General features: G+C 39.3%; 1 protein-coding gene and 1 long non-coding RNA gene across 7 annotated transcripts in view; one reads left to right on the top strand and one right to left on the bottom strand.

Annotated features, from left to right (window-relative positions):
- SLAIN2 (SLAIN motif family member 2) overlaps positions 1-17,414 on the top strand; it is a 34,577-nt gene extending 17,163 nt beyond the window's left edge. Inside the window, exons 4-10 of one of the 6 annotated variants that reach the window (XM_037383589.1) lie at positions 296-457; positions 1,642-2,001; positions 3,608-3,658; positions 4,395-4,532; positions 9,492-9,569; positions 14,229-14,547; positions 16,082-17,414. In XM_037383589.1, the coding sequence (XP_037239486.1) occupies positions 296-457; positions 1,642-2,001; positions 3,608-3,658; positions 4,395-4,532; positions 9,492-9,569; positions 14,229-14,547; positions 16,082-16,148 (1,175 nt within the window). In that variant the 3' untranslated portion in view covers positions 16,149-17,414. Of the gene's footprint in view, positions 1-295; positions 458-1,641; positions 2,002-3,607; positions 3,659-4,394; positions 4,533-6,272; positions 9,016-9,491; positions 9,570-12,862; positions 13,718-14,228; positions 14,548-16,081 lie in introns of those variants that run through there. The other 5 variants (XM_037383599.1, XM_037383608.1, XM_037383617.1 and 2 more) reach the window with 5 other exon arrangements.
- Positions 17,415-18,228: 814 nt separating this feature from the next.
- On the bottom strand, positions 18,229-23,382 carry LOC119146251. The gene is made up of 2 exons (XR_005103672.1): positions 22,611-23,382; positions 18,229-20,643 (listed from the first exon to the last, which is right to left on the bottom strand). It is a non-coding gene; the product is annotated as an uncharacterized LOC119146251 (long non-coding RNA).
- Between the last annotated feature and the right edge of the window lie 579 nt (positions 23,383-23,961).

The raw sequence follows: 23,961 nt of genomic DNA, 5'->3' as shown, positions 1-23,961 counted from the left end.
ACATACCTTACAAGGTTGTGTGCAGAGGCAAGAACAGAAGCACAAATGGTACAGTTGCTCTGTCTGTAAGAGCTGTGCAAAATTCATAGCAATTGAAACCTGGTACTGGCCAAGCTCTGCTTGTGTAAATTATATTTTCAGCCTAGGTTCGCAGTCAAATGTTTAAAAGTCTGCCAGACTCAATGTCTCTATCATAACGTGTTTTCGGATCAGTGGTCCTTCTACTGGGAAAGGAAATACAGCTTGCCTTTTTCTTTTCTTTTGTTAACATACCCTATTTTTTTTCTTTCTATAGGTTATCTTAAAAGTTCAGCAGATAGAAATCCTCCACTAAGTCCACAGTCCTCTTTGGACAGTGAATTAAGTGCATCAGAGATGGATGAAGACTCTATTGGGTCTAACTACAAGCTAAATGATGTTACGGACGTGCAAATTTTAGCACGGATGCAGGAAGAAAGTAAGTATTTTCCATCCTGAAAATGGAGCAGTTGATCTTTTTTATTATTGAATAACTAGAGTAACATTTGCTTAGCAGGAATGGAAAAGTGGTGTATATTTTACTATGGATATGCAAATGTAGTTCTGAGAAGGCTGGCTAAGGACTTCTGCCTCCAGGATAAGGAAAGGAAGCTGCAGTGCAGAAGTGTTCTTTAGGAACAGTGGACAAAAGATGCTAGAGAGAATATGAATTTGTAGCATATAGTGTATGCTAAAAGGATGCTTGTTAAGACTGGACTACTGCCTGCCACTAGTCTTCTCAGGAGGTAACGTGCCTTCCCGATGTAATCCAGTCTTGTTGACATTAGTGCTTAAACCATGATTTAAATCACCAAAATTTAAAGTTAACATGGCAAATAATAGTTAAGCACCTGTTATCTCTCTTTTGTTATATGTTTAATTGAAGTTTTGTCTTTTTGTCCCTCTGAGACTGCAGAAAGTGGTGATAATTTCAATTGTCTAACTAGGTGGCCTCCAGACTTTATTGTGTACACCTCTGAAAAAAAAAATCCAAATGGCCAACATATACATATTTTTTATATATTACATACACATACTGCTCTGCTAATATATTACGTACACAAATGTATACAAAAATAAAAATTAACAGATGAGCTAAAGATGAAATATATGCTATTTTAGAAACAGTAGTAGTGTACAATTTTTTCCCTGTTCCCCAGTGGATTGTTTTGCATGCATCCCACTTCAAAGACCACTGGTCTAACAACTCTAGTTTCTCCAGGGGTAGCTTATCACACAGCTTTCTCATTACATTTACTAACAAATTGCAAGAGACATTTCATTGTGGCTGCTGTAATTGGTATAGGATGTTACATGATACCAAAATTAAGGTGTAGCCTGTGTTGCTAGTATCCAGCCTGCTAGAGGAGATGAACAAGCACACAACACACCTAAACTGATGATTGCTGTAGTAGGAGAAAGAATGAACTCACCTACTTCTTTCAAGACATTAGGACCCGGTAGATAACTTTTTATTAATCTGGAATTAATGTAATGCCTCACCTGAAAGGAATTAAGGTGAGCCAAATTTGAGTGTGAGCACTAGGTTGATATCGGTATGCACTGTCTCTAGTTTGAACCATTTCTGTGCTGGAAGCAAGTAAACAATGTTACTGTTTCCAGGCCTCCGGCAAGAGTATGCAGCAACTGCTTCTCGGCGTAGTTCTGGTTCTTCTTGCAATTCTACAAGGCGAGGCACATTCAGCGATCAGGAGCTTGATGCACAGAGTTTGGAAGATGAAGAAGATGGCACACATCACACAGTGCACCCTGCTGTTAACAGGTTCTCACCATCACCTCGCAGTTCTCCATGGCCTTCACCAAAACAATCTCCAAGGAATTCACCTCGTTCCCGATCACCTGCTCGAAGCATAGAATACAGTAGAGTGTCACCCCAACCTATGATTAGCCGTTTACAGCAACCTCGTCTTTCACTTCAAGGCCATCCTGCAGATTTGCAGACTAGTAATGTCAAAAGTGAAGGTAAAAATCTCTGTCTCAAATTCATTACACGAGTAGTTGTATAGTTTCTGTAAAGGATTTTGGTCAGTCTGCAGTGCTAAAACTATATGCCTGTGTAACATCATGGTTTAATCTCTGAGTTGTTGAAGAAAAAGCAGAGCAGGCAAAGCTTAAGTTCTGCTGGGGAGCCTTTACAGTCAGATGAGTCAATAGGCTTATGTTTATTTTAGATGTTATCCAGTCACTCAGGGTGTCATTGACTTTCATGGTGACCAAGTTCTATCTTTGGCAGGCAAATGCGCTAAAATAAAGCAGAGCCCAAGGGAAACTATCATTCACCAATAGGGTTAGGCCTTGCAGATGACAGAATAAAATGCAGGGAAAGTAGCTGTGGTCAGATAAGAGTAACGTGGCAGTTTATGAGTGCTTGTAGCCTGTGAGGTAGCTGAATGCTTTCTTCTGGCAGTGCAGGACTCCGAACCTTTTGAGTATGACCACAGCCTGAAAAATATTAGTCCTTCAGCCATGCATTTTTTGGATGTTTTAGATACCTCAAAGCTGTTGTATAATAAAAAATACAGCTTGCAGTAAACTTGACACAATTACACTATATTAGCATAGAACAAAATGATGTAATCCTCTTATGATTTTGCTTCTTGAATGTACTTTTTCCTGGTACCAGTCTGGCAGAAACTCCTTTCACTGGGCTGAAACTTCACAAGCATATTCCCATTTTAAAATGTAGTTGTTACCTGGCAAATAAAATCTTAACTTTGGAAAGAGTTTACGTCTAGAGATTAAGAATTCAACTTACTTATTTTCATCTTTCAGGTAAGCTGGATGCAGAATGTCTGCAGTAGAGATGATGTAGAAACGCATTTTTAAACAGTTTATTTTCTGGGTTGGGGTTGTTGGTATTTTTTTTCCCCCACTAATATAGCAAAGAGGTCTATGCCACAGAATTTTATTGACTAAGAAGTTTTATAATTTTAATCAGGGAAATCAGTGTGCTAGGCTGCAGCTTTTGGGGAAGATAATCCTGCAAATTTAATTAGCTATTCAAGAATACCTTTGGAAGAGTTAGCTTAGTAGTCGTTTGGGGAAATCTTAGCTATACAGGAAGAGGTATCACACAAAATCTAGTAAATTATATTGTGACATAGTTGAGAATTCCTCTTCCGTTCTTTTCTGGGATTTCACGAAAGCCTTAATGCATGCTAGATGAGCTACAATAAAAATACTCCATGAGAGGCAAGCTGCCAAAAGCTGGTATCGCACATACCAGTGGGATCAAAACAGAGTGTATGATCATGTGCTTCTGAAACACTTCCAAGGACTTCTCTTGCAGTGGTTTTTGTGCAGTTGAATGTTGCTTGGATATTCAAGAGTTGATACAGCAGCAGCCAAAAAGAGTTGCTTGGGATTTTCCTTTTTTCTCGTCAATGATTAGAGGGAAACTTGGTTGACAGGGTTCAACAATGTGCCAACTGCAGTGCAGAGCAACGGAAACTACAGAGCGCAGAAAGTACACTTGTAGCAACAGTCAGCCTGTGAAGACTCTTACTTTTGTTTTCATCTTCAGTGCTTGTGCATGGTTAGCATACTTTTTTCCTGCATCCCTCTACAGAATTAGCTTGGCCGCTCATCCTGACAAGGCATCTGCAGTCTTCTATCCCAAGTATGTTGTCATCCCAGCTCTGCATGGGCTGGAGATACACAGAATGTCATTAGACTTGAGAAATACTTAATGACATTTTCTTGTATTTTGTGAGCAGTAGTACAAATTCTAGAAAACCCTTGAAGAACCAGTATTAGCTGAGTAGATAGTCAAGTTGTATGTGAAAGATGAAGCATAACTGGACACTTCAGTAATGCTGAATGCTGTGCATGAAGAGTTTCTTTGCAAGGGGGTGGCTGTTGTTGTATAATGTGCCAATATGGGACTGGGGAGTCACAAAAATTCACTCAATTACTATGTGTTTTCAATCTTTAGGCAAACATTCTATATTATAAATAACTTGCTAGGTAAAGACTATGTAAACTGCAAAACCACAAATGAGGTTTGCCGATTCGGTTACTGTAACAGTAGAACAAAAACCTGAGAATCATAATCCAGGTATGTTTCAATTTCAAAATACCTTATGCTTGACTTTTTTCACCACAGGTGAAAAATGTACTTTCTTGCTTTTTTTAATAAATAGTTTGTATGTGATAGATCTGAGAATAATATAGAACTTTAATTCAAGATAATGGAAGAACTGTAATGTAACAAGATATGCTTTTAAATGGCAGTGCAGTTTGATATGGCTAACATTTTATGTCACTTAGATTTGGGGTTCAACTATGGGTTCATAACCAGAACTTTGTCCAACATTGGGCTACATTTTGTGGTATCTTTGTATTATTTTGTACAGAAAAACTAAGGCGTAGTCTTCCAAACCTGTCCAGGACATCTAGCATCCAAGCTGAGTCTGTGAAAAACAGCAGAAGTGACTCAAACTTCCAAGTGCCAAATGGAGGAATACCTCGCATTCAACCTCAAGCCTCAGCCAGTAAGTACCTTTAGTGACACTTCAGTGTGTATTTCAGAATTAAGCGATGGTACTCAGCTGTCCTCCAATTTCACAGCCAAGAGAAAGATCGCATGCCACACTGGAGATGCTAATCTTGATAATTTTTTTTTTTTAATCATACCTGCTTTTTGGTCCACAAAATCTGGTACTGATTATACTTAAAGTATGATCTCTTATTAAGGTATCATTCATAGTTTCCCAAAAGTACATGCAGAAGTACTGTAAAGAGTATAAATAAAGTAGTTAGACATTTCAGAAACCATTTCTTTTCTGTGATTTACAGAACATATAATGCTCTATACCGTTGCATTTTATTTTCAGACTACAAAAATTTACTAGGTTATGAAAATAGGTACCTAGATGATGTTTACTACTTTAAGTATTGAAACCTGATCTAAAAACATTCATGCAAGTTTAACCTTTGTTTGCATTTCTTTTCTTCATTTGTTTTGTCACCTGGAAATTACATACTCAGTTGCAGATTTTCTTTACTTTTTTAAAGTATCAGTTACTTAAAGTTTGGATGAACCTATGTCCCATGAAACAGACCATTGCTGGGCTAATGGCTTCTGGTTTGTCCAAAAGTAAACTGCTGATATGAGAACGCTGCTAATCTCACAACTCTCTTGAAAATGGTGACCTTAAAGAAGCCAAAGCCAATGAAACTTAAATATTCACTGCCTCTTTATATGTCAATATTGCCAGTTCCTGTTGTTTAAATGTTTCCTGACCATTTTATTTTAAAACAAGTTTCAGAATTTAATAACCTTATGTGACATTTTCAAGGGAAGAACACATTATGAATATCATTACGTGTAGAGCTTTGAACTATAAAATTTCTGTGATAAAAGTTCATCAGTAATCTAAATATTTGATGGGAAATGTAAGATAATATTTGTGAATGAAACTAAGGTACCCACTGAACAGTAAAGGCATACTGGCATACCTAGTTGGCCTTCTTAACTGGTCTCCTCAAAACTGTGTTAACGCAAGCAAATACAGTTAAATACAGAATAAGGAATACAGACCATGCCAAAGACTACAAGATTTCTGTCTTTCTAGTAACTCAGACCAGATGTAAGGGTTGTATAAGGGAGTCCCAGGTGTGTGGTGCTGTAGCCAAAGAGTTAGCATGACTTTTCACCTTGTCCCCTTCTTCCAGTGTTCACACTCAGAAGGTGGGATTTACAACTGAAAGGGCATGTGTGTAGTTCAAATGCAGGACTGTTACCTGTTAGGCAGACTATAGAGGGCTCAGAGCAGTTGGACAGCAGCTCTCCAACTGTATTGGTTTTGTGTTTTAATGACTGGAAAGAAAATGAAGGAAAAAATATTTTTAGTAAATATTTGTACAGATTTTATTTGGCTTTTTAGAACTGAGTGAACTAGGAAGGGAAGAGCACAGAGGGCAGCTTAGTTAGCTATTTCCAGTATTAAAAGTACATTCACAGTGAAACTTTGGGGAAAGATCAGACAGCAGAAGTCTAAATATTCAATGTTTAGTGAGTTTCTTCATTGAAGGAGCCAAAGTATGGTGACTTACATTTATACATTTGTAGATTTTTCAGCTTGTGGAGGCATTGAGAATCACAGCGATTTTTAGGTAAATTTGCTTGCCGTTTGTGGGAATCTTTCCCCAAATGTGAACCACTCTAAGATGAACTTACATTTAAATGTGAGCCCAGATTTCTAGCTTTTACAGTTTCCCTGCTCTTACAGATGTTTGTCAGAGTCTTGCTATTGACAATCGTAAAACGGTTTGTGTATGAAGTCAATGAGTAAGTATCTTTGCTTAGTCTGGATTTAAAAATTCTCTGCAAAACTGTACATTGTATAAAAATTTCCAGAATTGTGTCCTCCTTATTGTATACTTTTTGTTTTATTGGTTTTATATTTTGCCACCTTGCACAAAGCACTGTTAAATTGCAGCAAATTTTTTGTTTTCCCTTGGCAATGACTTCTGGGTCTTGGGATTTGAAGCTTCCTCATATACCTGCTAGTTTTGCATGAGCTTACCTTTGCAAGGATGCTGGCTTGCCACCCCGAGGTCACTACTTTTCTCCTTGTCAAAGATCTGCTGTTCATAATTTACTTGCACATTTGCTGTGGCTGCAATGCTGAACTTGCTATGATTGCTGGCATTCAAAAATGAGTTAGGAATCCAGTAAGTTTCTGAAGAGACAATTCCTGTTATGGTTACATAGGCAAATTGTACATGCTTGCTTAAAGAATAGATGGAAGACACTTACAATATGTTTAGATGTACAACTGTAAAACATGAAAACATTTGGCATTTTAAGTTTTAGCTGTAATGTGGTAAAAAATCCAAATTCTTTTTGAAAAGAGATTGAGTGAATCAAATAGCAGTTGTAACAGAATCTTCATTTACATCTGATACTCCATGCTGTTATGCAGAAAGTTGGGGTTTTATATGTAATTTTTTTATATGAAAGCCAGTAAATATTTCACCTTAAAACACTGGAAGATACAGTAATACTTGCATTCTCCAAGGAATAGGTATCTTTAGACTTTAAAGTGTTAGAATGATGGGAAGTCTCTGTATTTGAGTCCTAGACCACATAGTGCAAAGTCGTAGAACTTCTAGGCTGGCTTCCACATAGGAGCTATGTGCTTTCTATTGAATTGTGCGATACTTTTCTACTTATGTGGCACTATTAGCACATGGTTCTTTAAGCAGAGTTAAATATAATACTTCTTCTAAGAGCTAAGCTGTAGATTGTTGAAATTATCAGTAAAGTAACTAGCCTGCTTGCCAAGATCCAGCTGCTTGGCATGTTCAGAGTAAAAGAAGAAAGAAAGTGTATGTTTTGAGGAAACCAAATATTCCAGTTCACTTGATCAGAAGTAAATGTAACTACCTGTATTCAGCGTGCACCATTTGTGACAGGTAATGTAATAGCATATGGAGCACTTCAAGAGCAGCAAATAGTGTGGATAAGCATGCACTCCAGGCTTATCTCAAACCGCATGTTTCCTCAGCATTGCTCAAATTGCACTGCCTGAAGTTCTTTTCAGTGATTCACTGCACAGAATTGTTTAGCTATTGAGTCTCTGTTTCCTGGAGTCTCCATTGAGAAGGAAGGAATTTGAGATACATATATTTTAAAGCCTTTCCATATCATCCCACATCTCTGACTTGCCAGTAGCGTAAATAATGATGGGGGAAGAAACTTAGTGCTATGTGCGGTAGTATATTTAAATCTAACTGAATGCATTAGGACAAACTAAACTCAAGATCATAAATATGAAGGAAGAAGCTGTTCTTCTTTTTGTGTGGTATAACAAAAATACTGATTCAGTAAAAAATGGTATAATGGAATACTTGTGGATGGAAGCCCTCTGGCCAGTGGTCTGCCTCACTAAATTCCTGGGAATTGTGCTCATTTTTAAACATTTGACTGTACTTAATTAGCTCTTCGTGGGTATGCCTTAAAAAAAGTTTATAGCAAGACCATGTGCCAGAAGTTGAATAAAAATTGAATCTTGCCACATGATTTTTGCATTAGATTCTAGTTGTAGAAGGAATAGGGGGTTTTATTCTTAATAGCCATAGGCAGCATTTTACCATGTTTATAAACACTTTAATTCCTTTTTGCTGTTTGTTGAAAATGACAGCTTTTAGTTAAGACTAAAATGAATAGACCACCTAGTCATATTTTCAGAATGAAGGTAAACCACATGATGATTTATAGTTTGTATTTTATAATTCACAAAATATTGTGAATTTTGCACTGATGGAAGGATAGGAAAGGTGATGGCAATTATTATATGCTACCAAATTTGGAAGAGGATTGACTAATATTATTAGGATTCCAATTGTTCTTCCCCTACCTTCTTTATAGCGATATTCACCAATTAGTATAAATTACTGAGCTTCCTTACTCAGTCAGAATCTTTAGGCACAGCTGTTCCCCCATCTTTCTTCCTTCTCGCTATGGAAATAAGCCTTACTAGTGCAATCAGTTTTACGCTGGTATAAAACTACATATACTGAGGTGAGCGGAGATTTTTATTCATACATTATCATTTTAAGAAGCCTTTGTGTAGGCAAAGCTTTATTTCATTGACTATTTTTGTCCTTCACTCCTTAAATACACTATGGTGAAAATATGCTGAGTCGATGCGTTCCTTCTGGCAATAGGTAATTCTCTCCTTGCCAAGATTCTGCAGCTCTTGGAACATTGGCTTCTCTCTTGATAACTGGGAGGTTGTGAAGTCATTTCAAGGCAGTATCAGCCCTTGAACATTGCTAGAAAAAAGGCAGGACATAGGAGCAATAAAAACAATTTCTGTCATGCTGTCTACATGCTGGCAGCTGATAATTCTTCGTGTTATGTCTTTGTTTTGAGCCATCTTGCATACCCTTTTGAGGAGGAAAAAAAAACCAGACATCTCTCAAAATCTCTTACGTTTCCATAACTGAAAAATAGAATTTATTTGATGATCACATTTAAACAAAGATTTATGCTTTTATGTAGTGTTAGAACATTTTTTTAAAAAACTCCCTTAAAATGAAAAGTTTCTTGCTGGGTTAAGTATGACGATTGAATTTTCATCTTTGTTTCTAATCTTGCACTCATATTGCTGTAGCATGTTTGCTAGGTGGCTTCTTCTCCCTTTGGTGTAGTGTTTTGGTTTTTTTTTGCCTTTCTGGGCTTTTTTGCCCTGCAGTTTACTCTTACAAAGTCTGCACATTTTGCACTGCAAAATTTCTGACATGCTCCTCTCTAACTCTTTGCCATTAAGAGCAAGCAGCATTTAAAAAAACCCCACCACTTCCAGAGGCCTAACAGCTTTTTGAGTGTTTTGCTCACTCTGTTCCTTGATGCTTCACAAGTGGATGCAATTCTGAAATTCCCAGTAAATTTAGTTTTCTTAGCTTTTTAGACATATATAATACTTCTTGTCTTTCAACAGCTCTGCAAAGGCAGAAAAATTTGCCTCGTGCTGCCTTCAAAACCAAACAGTTTCTTCAAACTCCATCTACAAAAGGAGGTAATTAACTTACAACCCCTTATCAAGCTCCAGCAAATCTCAGATAATCATTCACCTGCATTAAATCTCACATATTCTAGATCAGTAAAATTGCATGTGAAGATTAACCAAGTGGTCCTTGCTATATGAAAGTTAACTTTTTGGTCTAAACATTAAAAATCCAACCCTGCATTATAGAGGAGAAAAAATATTAAATTGGATTTTGAGATGAAAGCTAAGAATTGGTGACTTCTAGTGTTAACCAGGAAATCTGGATTAGACAAGTAGAATCCTGAATCCATATTCATTAGGGCACCATTGGATAGGAAATTTTAAAACTGTGAAATACAGTTTTTAAAATGAAAGTTGTAAACCTTGTTCTTTTTTTGATTGTGCAAAAATATGCAGGCAAGTGAAAATATCATCCATCCTTAGAGATGGAATTAGGAATTAGAAGCTTAGGAATTACTGACTATTGTATATAATATTCCAGTTTGCTCATAGCTGAAGTTGGCTTCTTTTTTAGAAGAAAATTAAATATATTGATGCTCTAATCCAATTTGTTTGAACTGATTTTTAATTAATTCTGGCAGCCTTGTATGTGACCCTGCCTCAGTTTCACTACTCAGATAAAACAACTTCATGATTTCAGTTTTAAGCTTAGTTGGTCCTGGTTTCCATTGTGATCCAAAAAATCTCATTTTAAAGAGATTTCACTTGAGACCAAATCATAAGCTCCCTATATGCTAGAATTCTTTAAGGGATTGTAAGAGGCCTTCATGCAGATACTGAGAGTAGCTGACAAAATGCCTGGATTTCTCTGTGGTTTAACAACACTAACTTTTTGAGTCAACTTCACTCCATACAGAAAGTTTTAGCAAAGAACAGTGACTTTGAAATAGATTCACAGGGCTTCACAGGAGGTCTCTAACAGTCTTCACAGTAATTCATACCAAAATAAAGAAAAGTTCTTTCAATGTTCTGCTTTGGCATAAGACCACTATCTCGATGCCTCTGCAAAGCTTTCCGTGTTGGTCATGCCTTCATCTGGATGTCTGGAACACTTACTAAGTTGACAGCCTGGTCTGGAGATGTGGAAATGTACAGAAAATTAGCTTCTCTTTGAGTTTATTTGTAAAATTTTATTAAACCTTGGAGAATGAGGAACCGAGCATGTTGCACTGCCAGTTACGCATTCCGGTTTATAGTTGTTGTCATTCCTCACTGCAAATGAGGACCCAAAATGTCCTTTTGTTACTTGGTATTTTATAGTCCTTGATATGTTGGTTTTCTTGCTTCTGAACTGAGATTCTGGTGAGTATGGAAGCATTATGCAGTAATGAAGCAAGACTTGTTTCAAAAGAATAAACAATGATGAGCAACAACCGGGTTTAGTTTCTTAAAATCCTGATTATTACATAGCTTGACACCTTTCAGGCACAGATGTTGGCTTTCTTACCATTTGGTGTAATATGGTTCAAAATACATTCAAATAACTAACTCTTTACCTCACTGTAACAGATCTGTTAAGGCTTATACAGCAATCCAGTATCAGTCAGACCATGGAATCGTAGGTTTGGGTCATGTCATCCAACCTCCCTGCAATGAGCTTTATCTAGCAACATCTTCAACTAAATCAGGTTGCCTAGAGTCCTGTCCAACCTGACCTTGAATGTTTCCAGGGATGGGGCATCTACCACCTCTCCGGGCGACTTGTTCCAGTGTCTCACCACCCTCATCATAAAACATTTCTTCCTTATATCTAGTCTGAATTTACTTTTTTTAGTTTAAAACCATTACCCCTTGTCCTGTCACTAGAAGGCCCTGCTAAAAAGCTTGTCCCCATCTCTCTTTTAGCCCCCTTTAAGTATTGAAAGTCCACAGTAGGTCTCCCTGAAGTCTTCTCTTCTCCAGGCTCAACAACCCGACCTCTCTCAGCCTTTCCTCACAGGGGAGGTGTTCCATCCCTCTGATCATTTTTGTGGCCCCCTCCTCTGGACTTGCTCCAATAGGTCCACGTCTTTTCTGTGCTGAGATGATAGAACAGTTTATTGATTCACATTGTTTTACCTCATCTGTTCTTTTATATCAGTCTGAATCATTTCATCACAACGGTTATAATTTAACAACTGCGTTAGAATTGATTCTGGGTTCAAGTTGGAGTGCAGCAGCTGGCCTTGGGGTGCAAACCAGATAAGGCTGAAGCTTCACAGCATCCTACTTTGCCAGGTGGGGATCTCTTGCTCCCTGCCTACAATCCAGGACAGAATCCAGAGAAGGTGGGAAATCTAAATGTCAAGACTGCACAGTGCCGTTTATTTTTATTGTTGCCAGATGTTTTAATTGTAGTTGGTTCTGATTGTTTATTTTTTAAGGAGATGCAGTTGCATGAAGTTGTTAAGCAGTACCCTTACACATTTACGTGTTTTTATTAATTGTGGACCAGCTTCGTACCTACCACAAATGGGTATACAATTATCAAATAGTCTTCAACTAAGGCAGTACCTCAGTCTTTGTGATTCTGTCTTACAGATAGACCAAACTGAGTTTTATTAAATATCCAAAACTGCTCTAAGACAAAATTCTTTATATGTAGAGGAAAATTATTAGGCAGTTTGCCAGAGATTGCATCATGTGGACTGCTTTGGAAATCCCAGAACACTGGAAGACAATTCATTCCTTTATGTACAAGAATGAATGCAGCTCTCAGCAACGTCTGCAATGCTGTGCTGACAGGAAACGGTCTATGAATTGACAACTCGAGTTGGAAGCATGGTAAAATATGGTCAACAGAAAACCGGAGAGAATGGAGAGGAGTAATTTACTGGATGCTTGCTTTCACTGGGAATGTGACAAGCTTTCTTCAGTTACAGCTTTTCATTGCTTCTATTCTGTGCCTAAAAACCTTTTCCCCATTGTGCTTATAAGAGGCCCAAAGCTGTAGTCAGTTTTTATACACTGGCATTGCTCTGTTGGTCAGTTGCTAATGTGACACGGTATTTGTGTTCTAAGTAAGTGTTTTAATGAGAAGTTTAGTGAGAAAAGCTCCCTATGTTTACACTGTACAATCAGGTGGAAATTCTGCACTGAATTGCCACAAAGTTACGGGCAATGTCACACTGCAAAACTATCTAATACATAGTCTCTTACTCCTAAGAGCACTTCCCTGTTCTTGACCACTCATTTTGCTGTAATGCTTTCCTTAATCCATGCTCTGGCTTGATGCCAAGGTTTTTATTTTAAGGGTTTTTAGTTATTCTGCTACTTCCCAACCATCATGTATTGCTGACATCTCTGCCCCTTTCTTTTGTCAGCTTTTCCCATGAGTGGCTTCATGCTGTGTTTGATACCACTGTCAGTGGGAAGACCCTCTTGGATAATCCAGAAAGGAATCAAATCCAACTCACATCTGTAACGAGGCACATACTAATCTTCCTACACATCCCCTATAAGAAATGGCTTCAGAATACAACCTGAAAACTACCATTTCCTCTGTACCCCATTTAGGATGCCGCATTCCTGTATTACTTGTCTCTTCTCTCACACATGTTCATAGTAGATCTACCTTGTAAAGTGATAATGAAAGCTATGTGAAGGACCATCTACTTTGCATACAGCATCTGTCAGAGGATGTAACTTTGGTCTCTGTGTAAAAAAAAGTTTATTTAGCGGAGGAAAGAATAGTTGATGCAATTTCCCAAATTGGAAATGTGATTTTGTTTTATTTTCCTGATTGATTTGAATGGCCTGTGTTGACTGTTACTGACCCACCCTAATCAGTATGAAAAGCTGATGAAATTCCATTTAAGATGATGGATTAGTTTTAAGTATTCTGTTTAGTAATACATTATGCATAATTTTAAAATATTTCTCATACTTAAAAAGAATTGTGTTTATCCAAGAACTGTTGAATATTCTGGCTTACTAACCTATCCCAGATAAAGGCCTTACATACTAACCCAGATACAAAGTATTTGAATACAGATATTTATACTGATAATTTAGATAATGTTTGTAAGAAGAGGAAGGCTATAAATTGTTACAGTTGTCTGGTTTAGGTTTCATAGCAGCACCTTAATCTCTTTGGTATTAGGGGTTGCATGACCCTATCTTCCACCCCCACCCCCCCACACCCCCCCATCAGCCAATAAATCTGGGACATGACCATATCTTTAGGTGAATTCTGATTCAATGGATTTGGTTAAAAAGAAGAGCATAAAAGAAACATTAAGATGCTCTGCACTCAGAATTTCATTATTGAAGACTAATCACTTTGAGAATCTGTTTACAGACTGTATCACACTAGAATACTGTATTCCTCAGCATGCTCTTTCAGGGATGGGAATTAGGTTCACAGGTTTCCAAAGCAATGCAATTTCTTCTTAACAAATAGGTCCTCCTCTCTTTATTTTGACTTGACTGATAGAACAGTTAGAGCCTTACTAGTATTACTTATAAATCCAGAGAAATAAATATTTGTAGCAACAAAATGAGGCATTAGAGTTATGATACCAAAAACACATGACAAAGAGGACATCTGAATTCCTGTTTCTCATTGCTGCTTGATTGGCTGTATTCCATTATATATTCCATATTGTTTGAATATTCATATAAAGTTATTTCCTGGTTTTAATTTCAGTAGCTTAAACTTGAAAATAACTTCAGTGTTTTGTTTTCCAGTACCTTCTTCAAGTAAATTCCGCTCACCTGCAGCACCGTCTCCCCTAGCTCTCCGACAACCAGTGAAAGCATTTAGTAATCATGGACCCGGTTCAGTTGCTTCTCCAGAAGCCACACAGCTGACACACAGTAGTTCTTCACCAGGGCCTCTTGCAGCCCCGAGTTCAGGCTTGCCAAGCCCTGCCAGCAGTATTAACAGTACTACTCTTACCAGACCGGCAGGGACAGCAGGGATGAGGAGTGGTTTGCCCAGACCCAGTGCCCCTTCTGCAGGGGGCATCCCAGTGCCTCGTAGCAAACTTGCACAGCCTGTTCGCAGGTAAGTACATGACAGGCAGTCTTAGTTTGAAGTTTTCATAATTAATTTTGTACACCGTGTGTTTGTGGTGCTCCTTCCTGTCATTCTTACGATGATCTCAAGGTCTTTAGAATGGAAAGGGAGACCTCAGTGTGAAGTATTTGCCTATGTTTCCAAAATAGTTTTGAAGGGACACAAAGAGAGAAAGGTTCTTGAAGGGACACAAAGAGAGAAAGGTTCTTGAAGGGACACAAAGAGAGAAAGGTTCTTGATTTAGAGAGTGAAGGTGAAGGAGCGAAAGTGAAATTAATAACAAAGGATACTTAGCTAAGTAAATAAAGTGTCTTAGTCTGGGCTGAGAAGGCAATCAGAAATTATCTGCATGTGGTAAAAAGTTACCAAAATATAGCTGGCAAGTGAAAATTCATTTGTACCACTGAGTGACACATTCTGAAGTCAGAACTGTTTTCTTCTTGTAACCGCTAGGTCAAGCAGCGGTACCATGGTGAGAACAGTTTCACTCCTTGGGCAGCTAGAAACTTTAGGAAGGAAGACACATGAGGATGGAGGAGGCATCCATAGTATTTGCTAAACTTAACATAAAAATCAATGTAGTTAACCCACAGGACAAAACAGAATTTTCAGCTTTTACCCAGCTGTAGAAGTTGCTTAATGTCAGACTGTTTTGGACAACAACCACAAGAGAGACTGAGTATTAACTGGAAAGGCTACGTAGACAGTTTGTCTTCAGGAGAAGCAGAAGGGAGTGATGTATAGTTTAGAATATGTGCTCTTAATGCCATGCTAATGTGGATTTTCACTGAGGGTGTCAAGTGGAAGCCAGCTGACATAAGGAAGTGGTCATCCATGAGAAGTATTAAGAATGTCCTTAAACAGGAAGGATAAACAGTTGGGCTCCAGTACCATAAAAAAGATAATCCAGCTGTAAATAGCAAAGTGGAAGAGTTCTGTTCTGCAGTGAGTGCTGGGCAGGGGAAGGACAAATGACGGTCACAGTATTGACTGTTTCGCAGTCTGACACTACACTGTCACTAGTACAAAACTTTGTGTAATAAAAAGCAGTTGTTTTTGACAGGAAGTTCTTAATAGTAGCAAAGTGTGGTTGTCCACAGCACAACTGGTCTTATAGAAAAGTGTTTCACTTATTAAACTTATACAGCACTTATTTTTAAAGTTTATGTACAGATAGTGCATTATTTACACAATGCAGTAATGATCTGTGAATGTCAAGATTTTGATGTAAGCAAAATGTAATACTCTGAACAAGGATTTCCCTGTTTAAACATCACTAAAAAAATGTCCTGTTTTTAGGTGACAGCAGATAAAGTTTGTATTGCCACAGAGTGTAATAGCAAAAAGTTTTCTGTTTATGCAAATGCTTTTCTGACATGGTAGTTACCTTAAACTGTATTGCAGAGAAGTAAATGAGTGAAGTATATTTCAATTATTTATAAAATATTTAAATTCTTACATATTGTAGATGGAGACTTCAGCAGTTATGTATGAAACTGAAAAATTCCTCATTTTATTTTAGATCATTACCCACTCCTAAAACCTATGGCAACGTGAAAGACGAGAGTTGGAAAGATGGCTGCTACTGAACTGCAAAGCTTAATGCAAAATTCCAGTGCTCATGGATGCTTCCTTACCAGGTTAAAAGACAGCTTGATTATACAAACTGTTCAGATGTGACTTTTGGGATTTGTAAAAATTCCAGACCTCTCTGTCTCTTAATTAGCACAAACTGGCAGAGATTATAAAGCAGCACTTTAATGACATCTAACATCAGATGTTTGGTGGTCATACAATCACTTTGACATTAGATTGCTATCAGTTATGGGATTTTTTTCTTGCTTGCTAGAAATGTGTCAATATGAGCATTTATGACAGTGGCCAATGTCTGGGCAAAAACCTAACGAATGCCAAAGAAATGCCCATCTTGAAAAACAGCAAGGATAACAGTCAACTTACATTGTCCAAAACTTCATTTTCAGCCTGGTTTAATTCAGCAGAAAGATTGGTGAATGTGTACCATTGACACAAGACTATGTTAATCAGAGCTAAAGTTCTGATTGCAGACTGCTACAGTGCTAGTGAAACATATTTTAACAATTGTATGAGATTCTCAATGGGGAAAGTGGTACGTACGTCCTTCAGAAAGAATCGGGAGGATTGGGCAGAACAGTAAGTAGTAGCCATGGCTTTTATTACCGTTAAAGGTTTGAATGTAGCAGACACACACAAATGCAATAGTATAGATTGCATCTTTCCTATGTTGATTTATCAGCTTTACATGCTCTTACATGTTTGATTGCCAAAAGGGCTTAGTATCAGTTGTACAATCTTTCTAACCTTAAAGTTCCTGGCTCAGGAAAGATGGCCTTTGCTATTGTAGCCACATTTTTATCACATGGCTCACTATTTGGGGAGAACTTTTTCTATAGCAGGTTTCCTTACAAAGGAAAGAGCAAGTCGTAATGTTAATTTGTTCTAATACCATACCACTATGCTTGCAGCCTGGAGCAACTGTAAATGCTGATAATTAAGGAGAAGGAAACACAACTATGCACTTGTAACATACAAATTTTAAGGTAATGAGTCGACTCTTGATGCCAAATGATATTCATTTAGGTGATGTTCCATGGTATGAGGGAGTTTTCTGTATCCTATTTTTTTACTTTCATCCATTTCTTAAATTGGTTTATTTTAAATTGTAAATATTTTTACAGAGGGTATTTCCCATGTAAGCGTGTTTAAATATGTACTTTGCTTTACATATGTGTATCTTACATCACTGGTAACAGAGTATGAAACCTGCTATGTCTGTTTACAAGCTATTAAAGTCCTCTGGTGGCTCTGACTTTTAACACATTTTGCTCAGAAGAACTCGTTCATGTATTTAGCATTTGAACCATTGTTTTCTGGTTTGGAAGACGTGCAGACATTTGTAACTGAAGTTGTATTGGGTGGGACTAGTTAAATGGAAGAGATTTTGTTTGAAGCTTTTCCAGTATTTTGGGTGTACAGTTGATGAAGTAAGAGAATGTGAATGGTATATCCTTTGTGCAATGACTGACGAACACTACAAGTAGGATTGGATGGTAGGTAGCCTTCAACCCCATTAGTATCTGAGTTTGGAACTGCTGGTGTATTTTGACTCCCACCAATACGAGGATAACTCACCCTGAAATTCTAGCACTTGAATTTTAGGCCAGCATTAATATAGTCCTGGATTGAAAGCCATGATGCAGTACTACTTGACTTGGAAGAAGCAGAGACTAATTTGCAGCTCTAATTACTCAAGCAAACTTTGGGTTGATGAATGACTTCATACTCCAGACCAAGATCTGCGCTGAGACTTTGAAGTCAGGATATCAGATACACTGTCATAATTCAGTAAGATTTCAGCAGGGGTAAAGAAACGACTTTGCACTGGTAGCCCAGCACATGCCACCAATCCAGCCTCGTGTCATTCGCTGGCATGACGACGGATGTCAGTTAGTATCTATGTCGCTATTAAGCAGAAGTGAGGACTAGATCGAATGCGTGTATTCTTACTAAAGCCCAAATTTTAACATTTCAGCATTTTACACAGCAATGCTGCAGTCTCCATTGAAAAAAGGTGAATTTAATTGGAGGATTTTATCAAACACTTGGTTGATTTATTAAATTACTATATTGGGGGGGTTACCATGGCTGCTGCATCAAAATGTTGTGTACGTTTCCTTAAGTTAAGTAATTCATCACGTGGGTAAGTTCAGCTTAATTTTTATAAGGATTCTTTTCTCTGCTGTTCTCCCCTGAAATACAGCAAATGACTTCCTGAAAAGACAGACTGTCTGTTTACTAGAAAGCCTTTGTGCATTACCAGTTTATTGATATCAGGAAATCCTGGGGCTCTGTGTTTAGAGATTTACTGCAGAAGTGTGGAAATATGGATTTGATAAACTAGTGCCTATGATTTACTTAACTTATGTTTGATATAGTAGTAAGGGTTTTATGAATGTCGATTACTTTTTGTGCCAACAGCTTGGAATTGTTGTATGTGTGTAGGCAGAAGGACTTGTTCTGCTTCCAAAGTTATTTAATTTTTTTTGTGTTTGAATGTTTTTGTAAAGTGTTAAAAATGTAAAAAAAAAATATAAAGTATTCTTACCACAAAATACTTCCTGGATCATTATTTTTATAAGAAATAATCTTTAAAAGCACTTAGAAATTTAGAGGGTCTTGGTTTAGGGCTTTTTTGGTTGGTTGGGTTGTTTTTCAAGAACTGTATTTGCTTTTCCAGAAGTTGCCAGCATCAGCTTCTGGCCCTGTAATTCATGAACCAAGTACAACACTGTATTTGGGTGAAATCTGTGACTTCATTGACAGACTGACAGAGACTTGGGGGTTTGCCTCTGCTCTGGGGGAACAATGCATCATTCAGAGTTATGTGAAAAACTGTATTCTGAATTTTCATCCGGAGCGATCTGTAAGTACACAAGCTGCCTGCCTTTATTTACAGGATTTGTACTCACTTCAAACCACCTTTCATTTTGAAAATTCTAGAATTTATGGGGAATATTGAGCAATGTGAAGGTGTACCTAGTAAGCCTTCTTTGAATCGTTAAGTACACGTTTTATCTAGCTCATACAAGAACGCCTCTATCTTTTTGGCTCACATACAAGCAAGAAGTTTGTTTTGACCTTGGTATATTTCTGTAATTGCATTTTGCTACAAAGCAACATATCCAATAGTAACGTGAATGCCATCTTTTTCTTATTTTGGTATTAATAAAGGTAAGCTGGGCTTACTTCTATTTGGTGGCCACTTAATGTTAAATCTGTTTAACAAAATATAACCTGGGAGGCTTGCTATTAATTGTTTATCCCAGTATAGTCCTATTTTGTAATTAAGCCAGTAGATAAAGATGTTTCCCCATAGTTACCTGACCTACTTAAGCAGAGCCAGCCTCACACCTACTGCTTTTAAGAAGTGATCTGCTATCCCTCCCTTCATCACTTCCTTCATCGCTTCTTAGTTCTACAGTCAAGTACCATTTGCTCCACACGCCTTCAGGAAAATAGAGCAGTGATGAAATCTCAGGCAATTAATAGCCTGTCGCACTTCTTTTAGTAGGTTTCTGTAACACACTCTTCTATATTAAACTATTGTTTATAATTAGCATCATCATATTGCAAGACTCAAGATAGAAAATACTGTTTCTACATTTCTCTGACTTTGAGCTCCTTTGGCTTTGGTATGGAAGTGCTAGGTCATGTTTTATTCAACAGTGTGTTACCTCTAAGAGCCTGCAGTGGTGAAGAAAAATAAGTGCTGAACAACACGTGAGGAGGCAGAAGGCTGAAAGTGCTTATGGCTGCTGAATTCTTGGGGTGGCTGCAGAGCATGCAGTTTTGATCATTTAAAACTTACCTTTTACTACAAATATTTCTGAAAAAGCAGCAGATGTGAAAAAGAAGCAACAAAAATGACAGAAATGTGGCCTTAGTTCTCACTCTTCTGATCTGTGAGGAGTAAACTGGTGATTTATATTTTTTTTTAGTTTTTACTTTTTAAGTAGAACGGGTGTGATGTGAGGTTGCTTTGATTAAAAAAAAAAAAAAAGGCACAAAAAAATGAAAAAAACCAAACCAAAACCCCATCTACTCTTGACTTGCCATTCTGTAGTAAGAGGCTGACACCTCCAGGCAGTCTGTCTGTAGCGGTCTTGTTTCTGGAAGATGAGGCTGGGATTCTGGCATTTTCTGGAGTATCCACGTTTTACACAGAACATCATGGTAAAGAAGATGCTCTCTGCTTGAGGACTTAAAGGAGCAGAAAGGAGCAGATTCCATTAGACTCACTTTCTGCAGGATTGTTCTATGATAGTATTTTCAGCCCTGGTAATCTCGTACGGTTGTACTGTGTGTCACTGTCCCCTCTACGCTAACTGATGAACTGTTGTGATTACATTAAGCACTTAGAGGACACAGAACACAACTGTCCAGATTAAACTAACTTGCAGATCTTCAGCAGGATTTAAAGGAACAGGTAGCTAAAATGATTCCTTACCAGCAAAGTGACTTTTCAACTCAGTTCATCATCCACATCTGTTCAAAAGAGTGAATTTTAAAAAAATGAGCATATGAGACAAAAGTGGACTGCATCTTTCACAAGACTAAGACTAAACAAGAGACGGTACTGCCGTTGTAATCTGAGCTCTTATCAGCATAAAGTAATCCTGTACATCCATTTTCTTATGGTAATTATTTTTAGTACTTTACAAAGATAAAGCTTAAAAGAAAATGGCATGTGCTGCCTTCTCCCCCAATGGTCAGCCCTTCTTATTTTTCAACTGTCCCTGAAAGCTCACTTCTGTGCCTCTTAATTGTCAACTACAGCAAGTGAGATTCCAAAAATAAGCGTATTAGGGATAAGTGGTATATGCCTGACTGAGAAGGTGACGGTGTGGTCCATCCCCAGTGTTACTTGACTTTTGGTTACCATGCCCAACACGCAGAATACAAACTATGAATTCTGTTGTCTTCCATTCTCTTTTTCTTGAGACTAGCCAAAATCGCAACTTTTCAGGCCCTGCCATAAGAGGCTGTTTAAAGCCTTGCTAGTACAAACAGCTTGGTCTGGTATCAGACAAACTAGTTTTCCCCCCACCTGGCACGTGGCCTCGAGAAGCCTGACACCAGCGACCTCCACATTGCTCCAGCAACAAGGCTGTGAGAAGAACCAGGTGAACACCCGCCACCCTGGCCAGCTCAACTTCAAAGTCAATTTGGGAGATACTTGGCATCTATATTTTCAAGCTCTTTTTACAGCTGTGTACATTGATAAAACTGAAATTGATGGAATCAGTTCTCAGGCAAATAACCCTTATCTGACAACACCAGCATTTCTTGGTCTGACAGCTATTTTCTTGCTAAAAGTGTTTGGTGAAATTAGTCAAGTAGTGTACTTTTCTGTTGGTTTCTACATAAGCTTCCCTTTTTGCATTCATAGAGCAATTCAACTAGTTTCTTTCTGTCAGGACAGTTAATGTCTTCAAAAACGTTAAAGTGGTCCATGTTAGGGTTCGGGGGTTTGGGGTTTTGCGTGAAAACTGTGTACTAACAGGAAGGCGAGTAAGGACACTTGTGCTCTGTGGTGTTCCCCTCCTCTGTCCTGCCCAAGAGAAAAAGGTGCTTATTGATAGGGGAGTAGGTCATCCGTGACTTGACTTGGAACTCTGCATGGCCTTAGCTGCTTAAAGCCACGTAGGTGAACAAGAAACGTCTGGGTTGTGACGCGCTGGTGGTGGGAGTGTGGTCGGGGGATGGGCACGCCAGGCTGTCCCCAGCCACCTGCTCTTCCCAGGCACCCACCTTGGCCAGGGACAGAGAAAGGATGCTGGGCTGGACTAGTTGCCCCCTGCTCTTAACACCAGCCCCGCTGCACTTCAGCTCCTAGCAATCTTCTGTATTTGTCTCAAGGCACTCTTGCTAGGCTTTTTGTTTCCCTTCAGACATTATCAGCAAACAAATCTGTACAGCTCATTACCACAGCCAGTTACCTGACAGGTCCTCGCCTCCTCTGAAGCACGGAGAGAGCAGGGTTAATACTGCTGTATCGTTTCACAGCGGCTCCTGCTCTCTCCGTGCTTCAGATGGGTGCCAAATGCTGAAGGAGAAAGTGATGCTGGACCAAGCCCTGGATTACCAGGAGTTTGGTTTGCACCCTGCTCAGGCTGAGGGCAAGGCCAGTGGTGTTCCTAGCTGATCTCACCTGATACGTGCCCAGTTAACGGAGCACTTAAAGAAGAATCTTTCTTCTTCAAGCAGAGCTCTTTGTCTTAATGAAAATCGGTAGGCCAGGAGTATCTTGTGCCGTCTTAAACATATCTTTGTCACTCTCCTCCTTTCGAAAAGAAATTACATTGAAGCACATGCTGCCAATTTGAGTTCCCTCTAAAAGAAAAGGGGAAGTGCGGAGCATCAGGCAAACCCTCTGCTCTTCGTGCTCTGCCTCACCTCCCATCTTAACCTCGAATTTCTCGGCTCTGTGGTTTACTCCTGCGTTTACTCACCCGGCCACTACGCCCAGAGCAAGGTTGTATTGTTTCTGTTCATCCGCTCCCAGCTGGACTAATGCAGACACATAAAACCACTGTTAATGCCGCTTCAACTGGCCTGTCTTCAGAGGAGTTACGAAAACCTTGTCCTGATTCTTGTCCTTTTAAAGCCATGCCTGGACGTCAGCGACAGCAACACGGTATCACCATCCTTAGCCTCCGTAAAGCAGCCCAGAGAGCCTCCTCCATCAGAGCCGGCAGCTCCCGCGCCACACAACGCCCCTGCCCGCACACACAGCGTGGTCTTGGCTGCTACCCCAAAATTCCTTGCCAGGGGTGCAGCTGCATAGCCCCAGCAGCCATTGCCAGCATCACACACCTCCCTTCCCAGGCTGCTGGTGCAGAGTTGGCCCTGTTGAGTCAGGGCACGCAGCAATCCTGAATACCTGGGGCATCAAAAGAAAAAAGTTCATTATGGTGCACAACTGGGCTATAGGAGACCCTCAGCCAGTTCCCCGAGCTGCCATGTACTTTCATGAATACCTCGTTTGTTTTCTTGATGCTGCTCAGTTCAACGTCACTGACATAACTACCAGTCTCCATAACTGACGTGCTGGGAGCGAGGGGCAGGAGCACTCCTGTTTGGAGAAAGGGTCGGCAGATCAGTTCATATCTTGTCTGATACAGTGGAGTAAGTGAACAGAAATGTGGTCGACCTCAGTTTATGAGCCCAAATGTCAGAGAGCAGATACTGTCTCTTGTAAATGTCAGAGTCAAAGGATTTGTCTTTTCCCTTAAAAAAAAAAAAAAAAAAAAATAAAAATCAACAAAGATGTAGTTACGGGGTTTATGCTGCCATTCACACAGGTTCAGCTGCGCTGCGTGAGCGGTATCGCCCGGGTACACAAACATGCTGTGGGACTATCAAAGGGGCTTGCCAAAGGCACGGCTCTGGCAAAACCCCGAAGCCCAGCTCAGCCGGCTCCTTCAGCAGTAAAGCCGCTGTCAGGAACACAAGGCTCTGCTAAGGGCTAGCAGACTCAGGCTGCCTTCTCCCGAGCAGAACATCGGGGTTTAATCGATACCTGGTGGGCTTCTCACCTTCGCGATTTATCTCCACGTGCAGATTTGCCCGGGGCAGTGAAACGGAGCCCTGTGCAGGCACTCGCACCCCTCCAGCCCCCAGCGCCAGCCCTCCAGCCCCATGGCCCAGCCTCAGGAGTAGAAATGAAAATACCTTTTCCGTCAACACCGTGCAACCTACTGCTCAAGACCTGCTCCTGCGTAGTAGGTTCTACCGATTCCTAACCCTTGTTCTCCCAGCTTTACAGAGGTGCCACGCCAGCCTAGGGCTCCTTCCCCGGGC

Source organism: Falco rusticolus, chromosome 1 (genome assembly GCF_015220075.1).
Source record: "Falco rusticolus isolate bFalRus1 chromosome 1, bFalRus1.pri, whole genome shotgun sequence".
NCBI classification, from domain to species: domain Eukaryota; kingdom Metazoa; phylum Chordata; class Aves; order Falconiformes; family Falconidae; genus Falco; species Falco rusticolus.
Note: the sequence above shows the minus strand (reverse complement) of the source record. Positions and strands in the feature narration are given on the sequence as shown.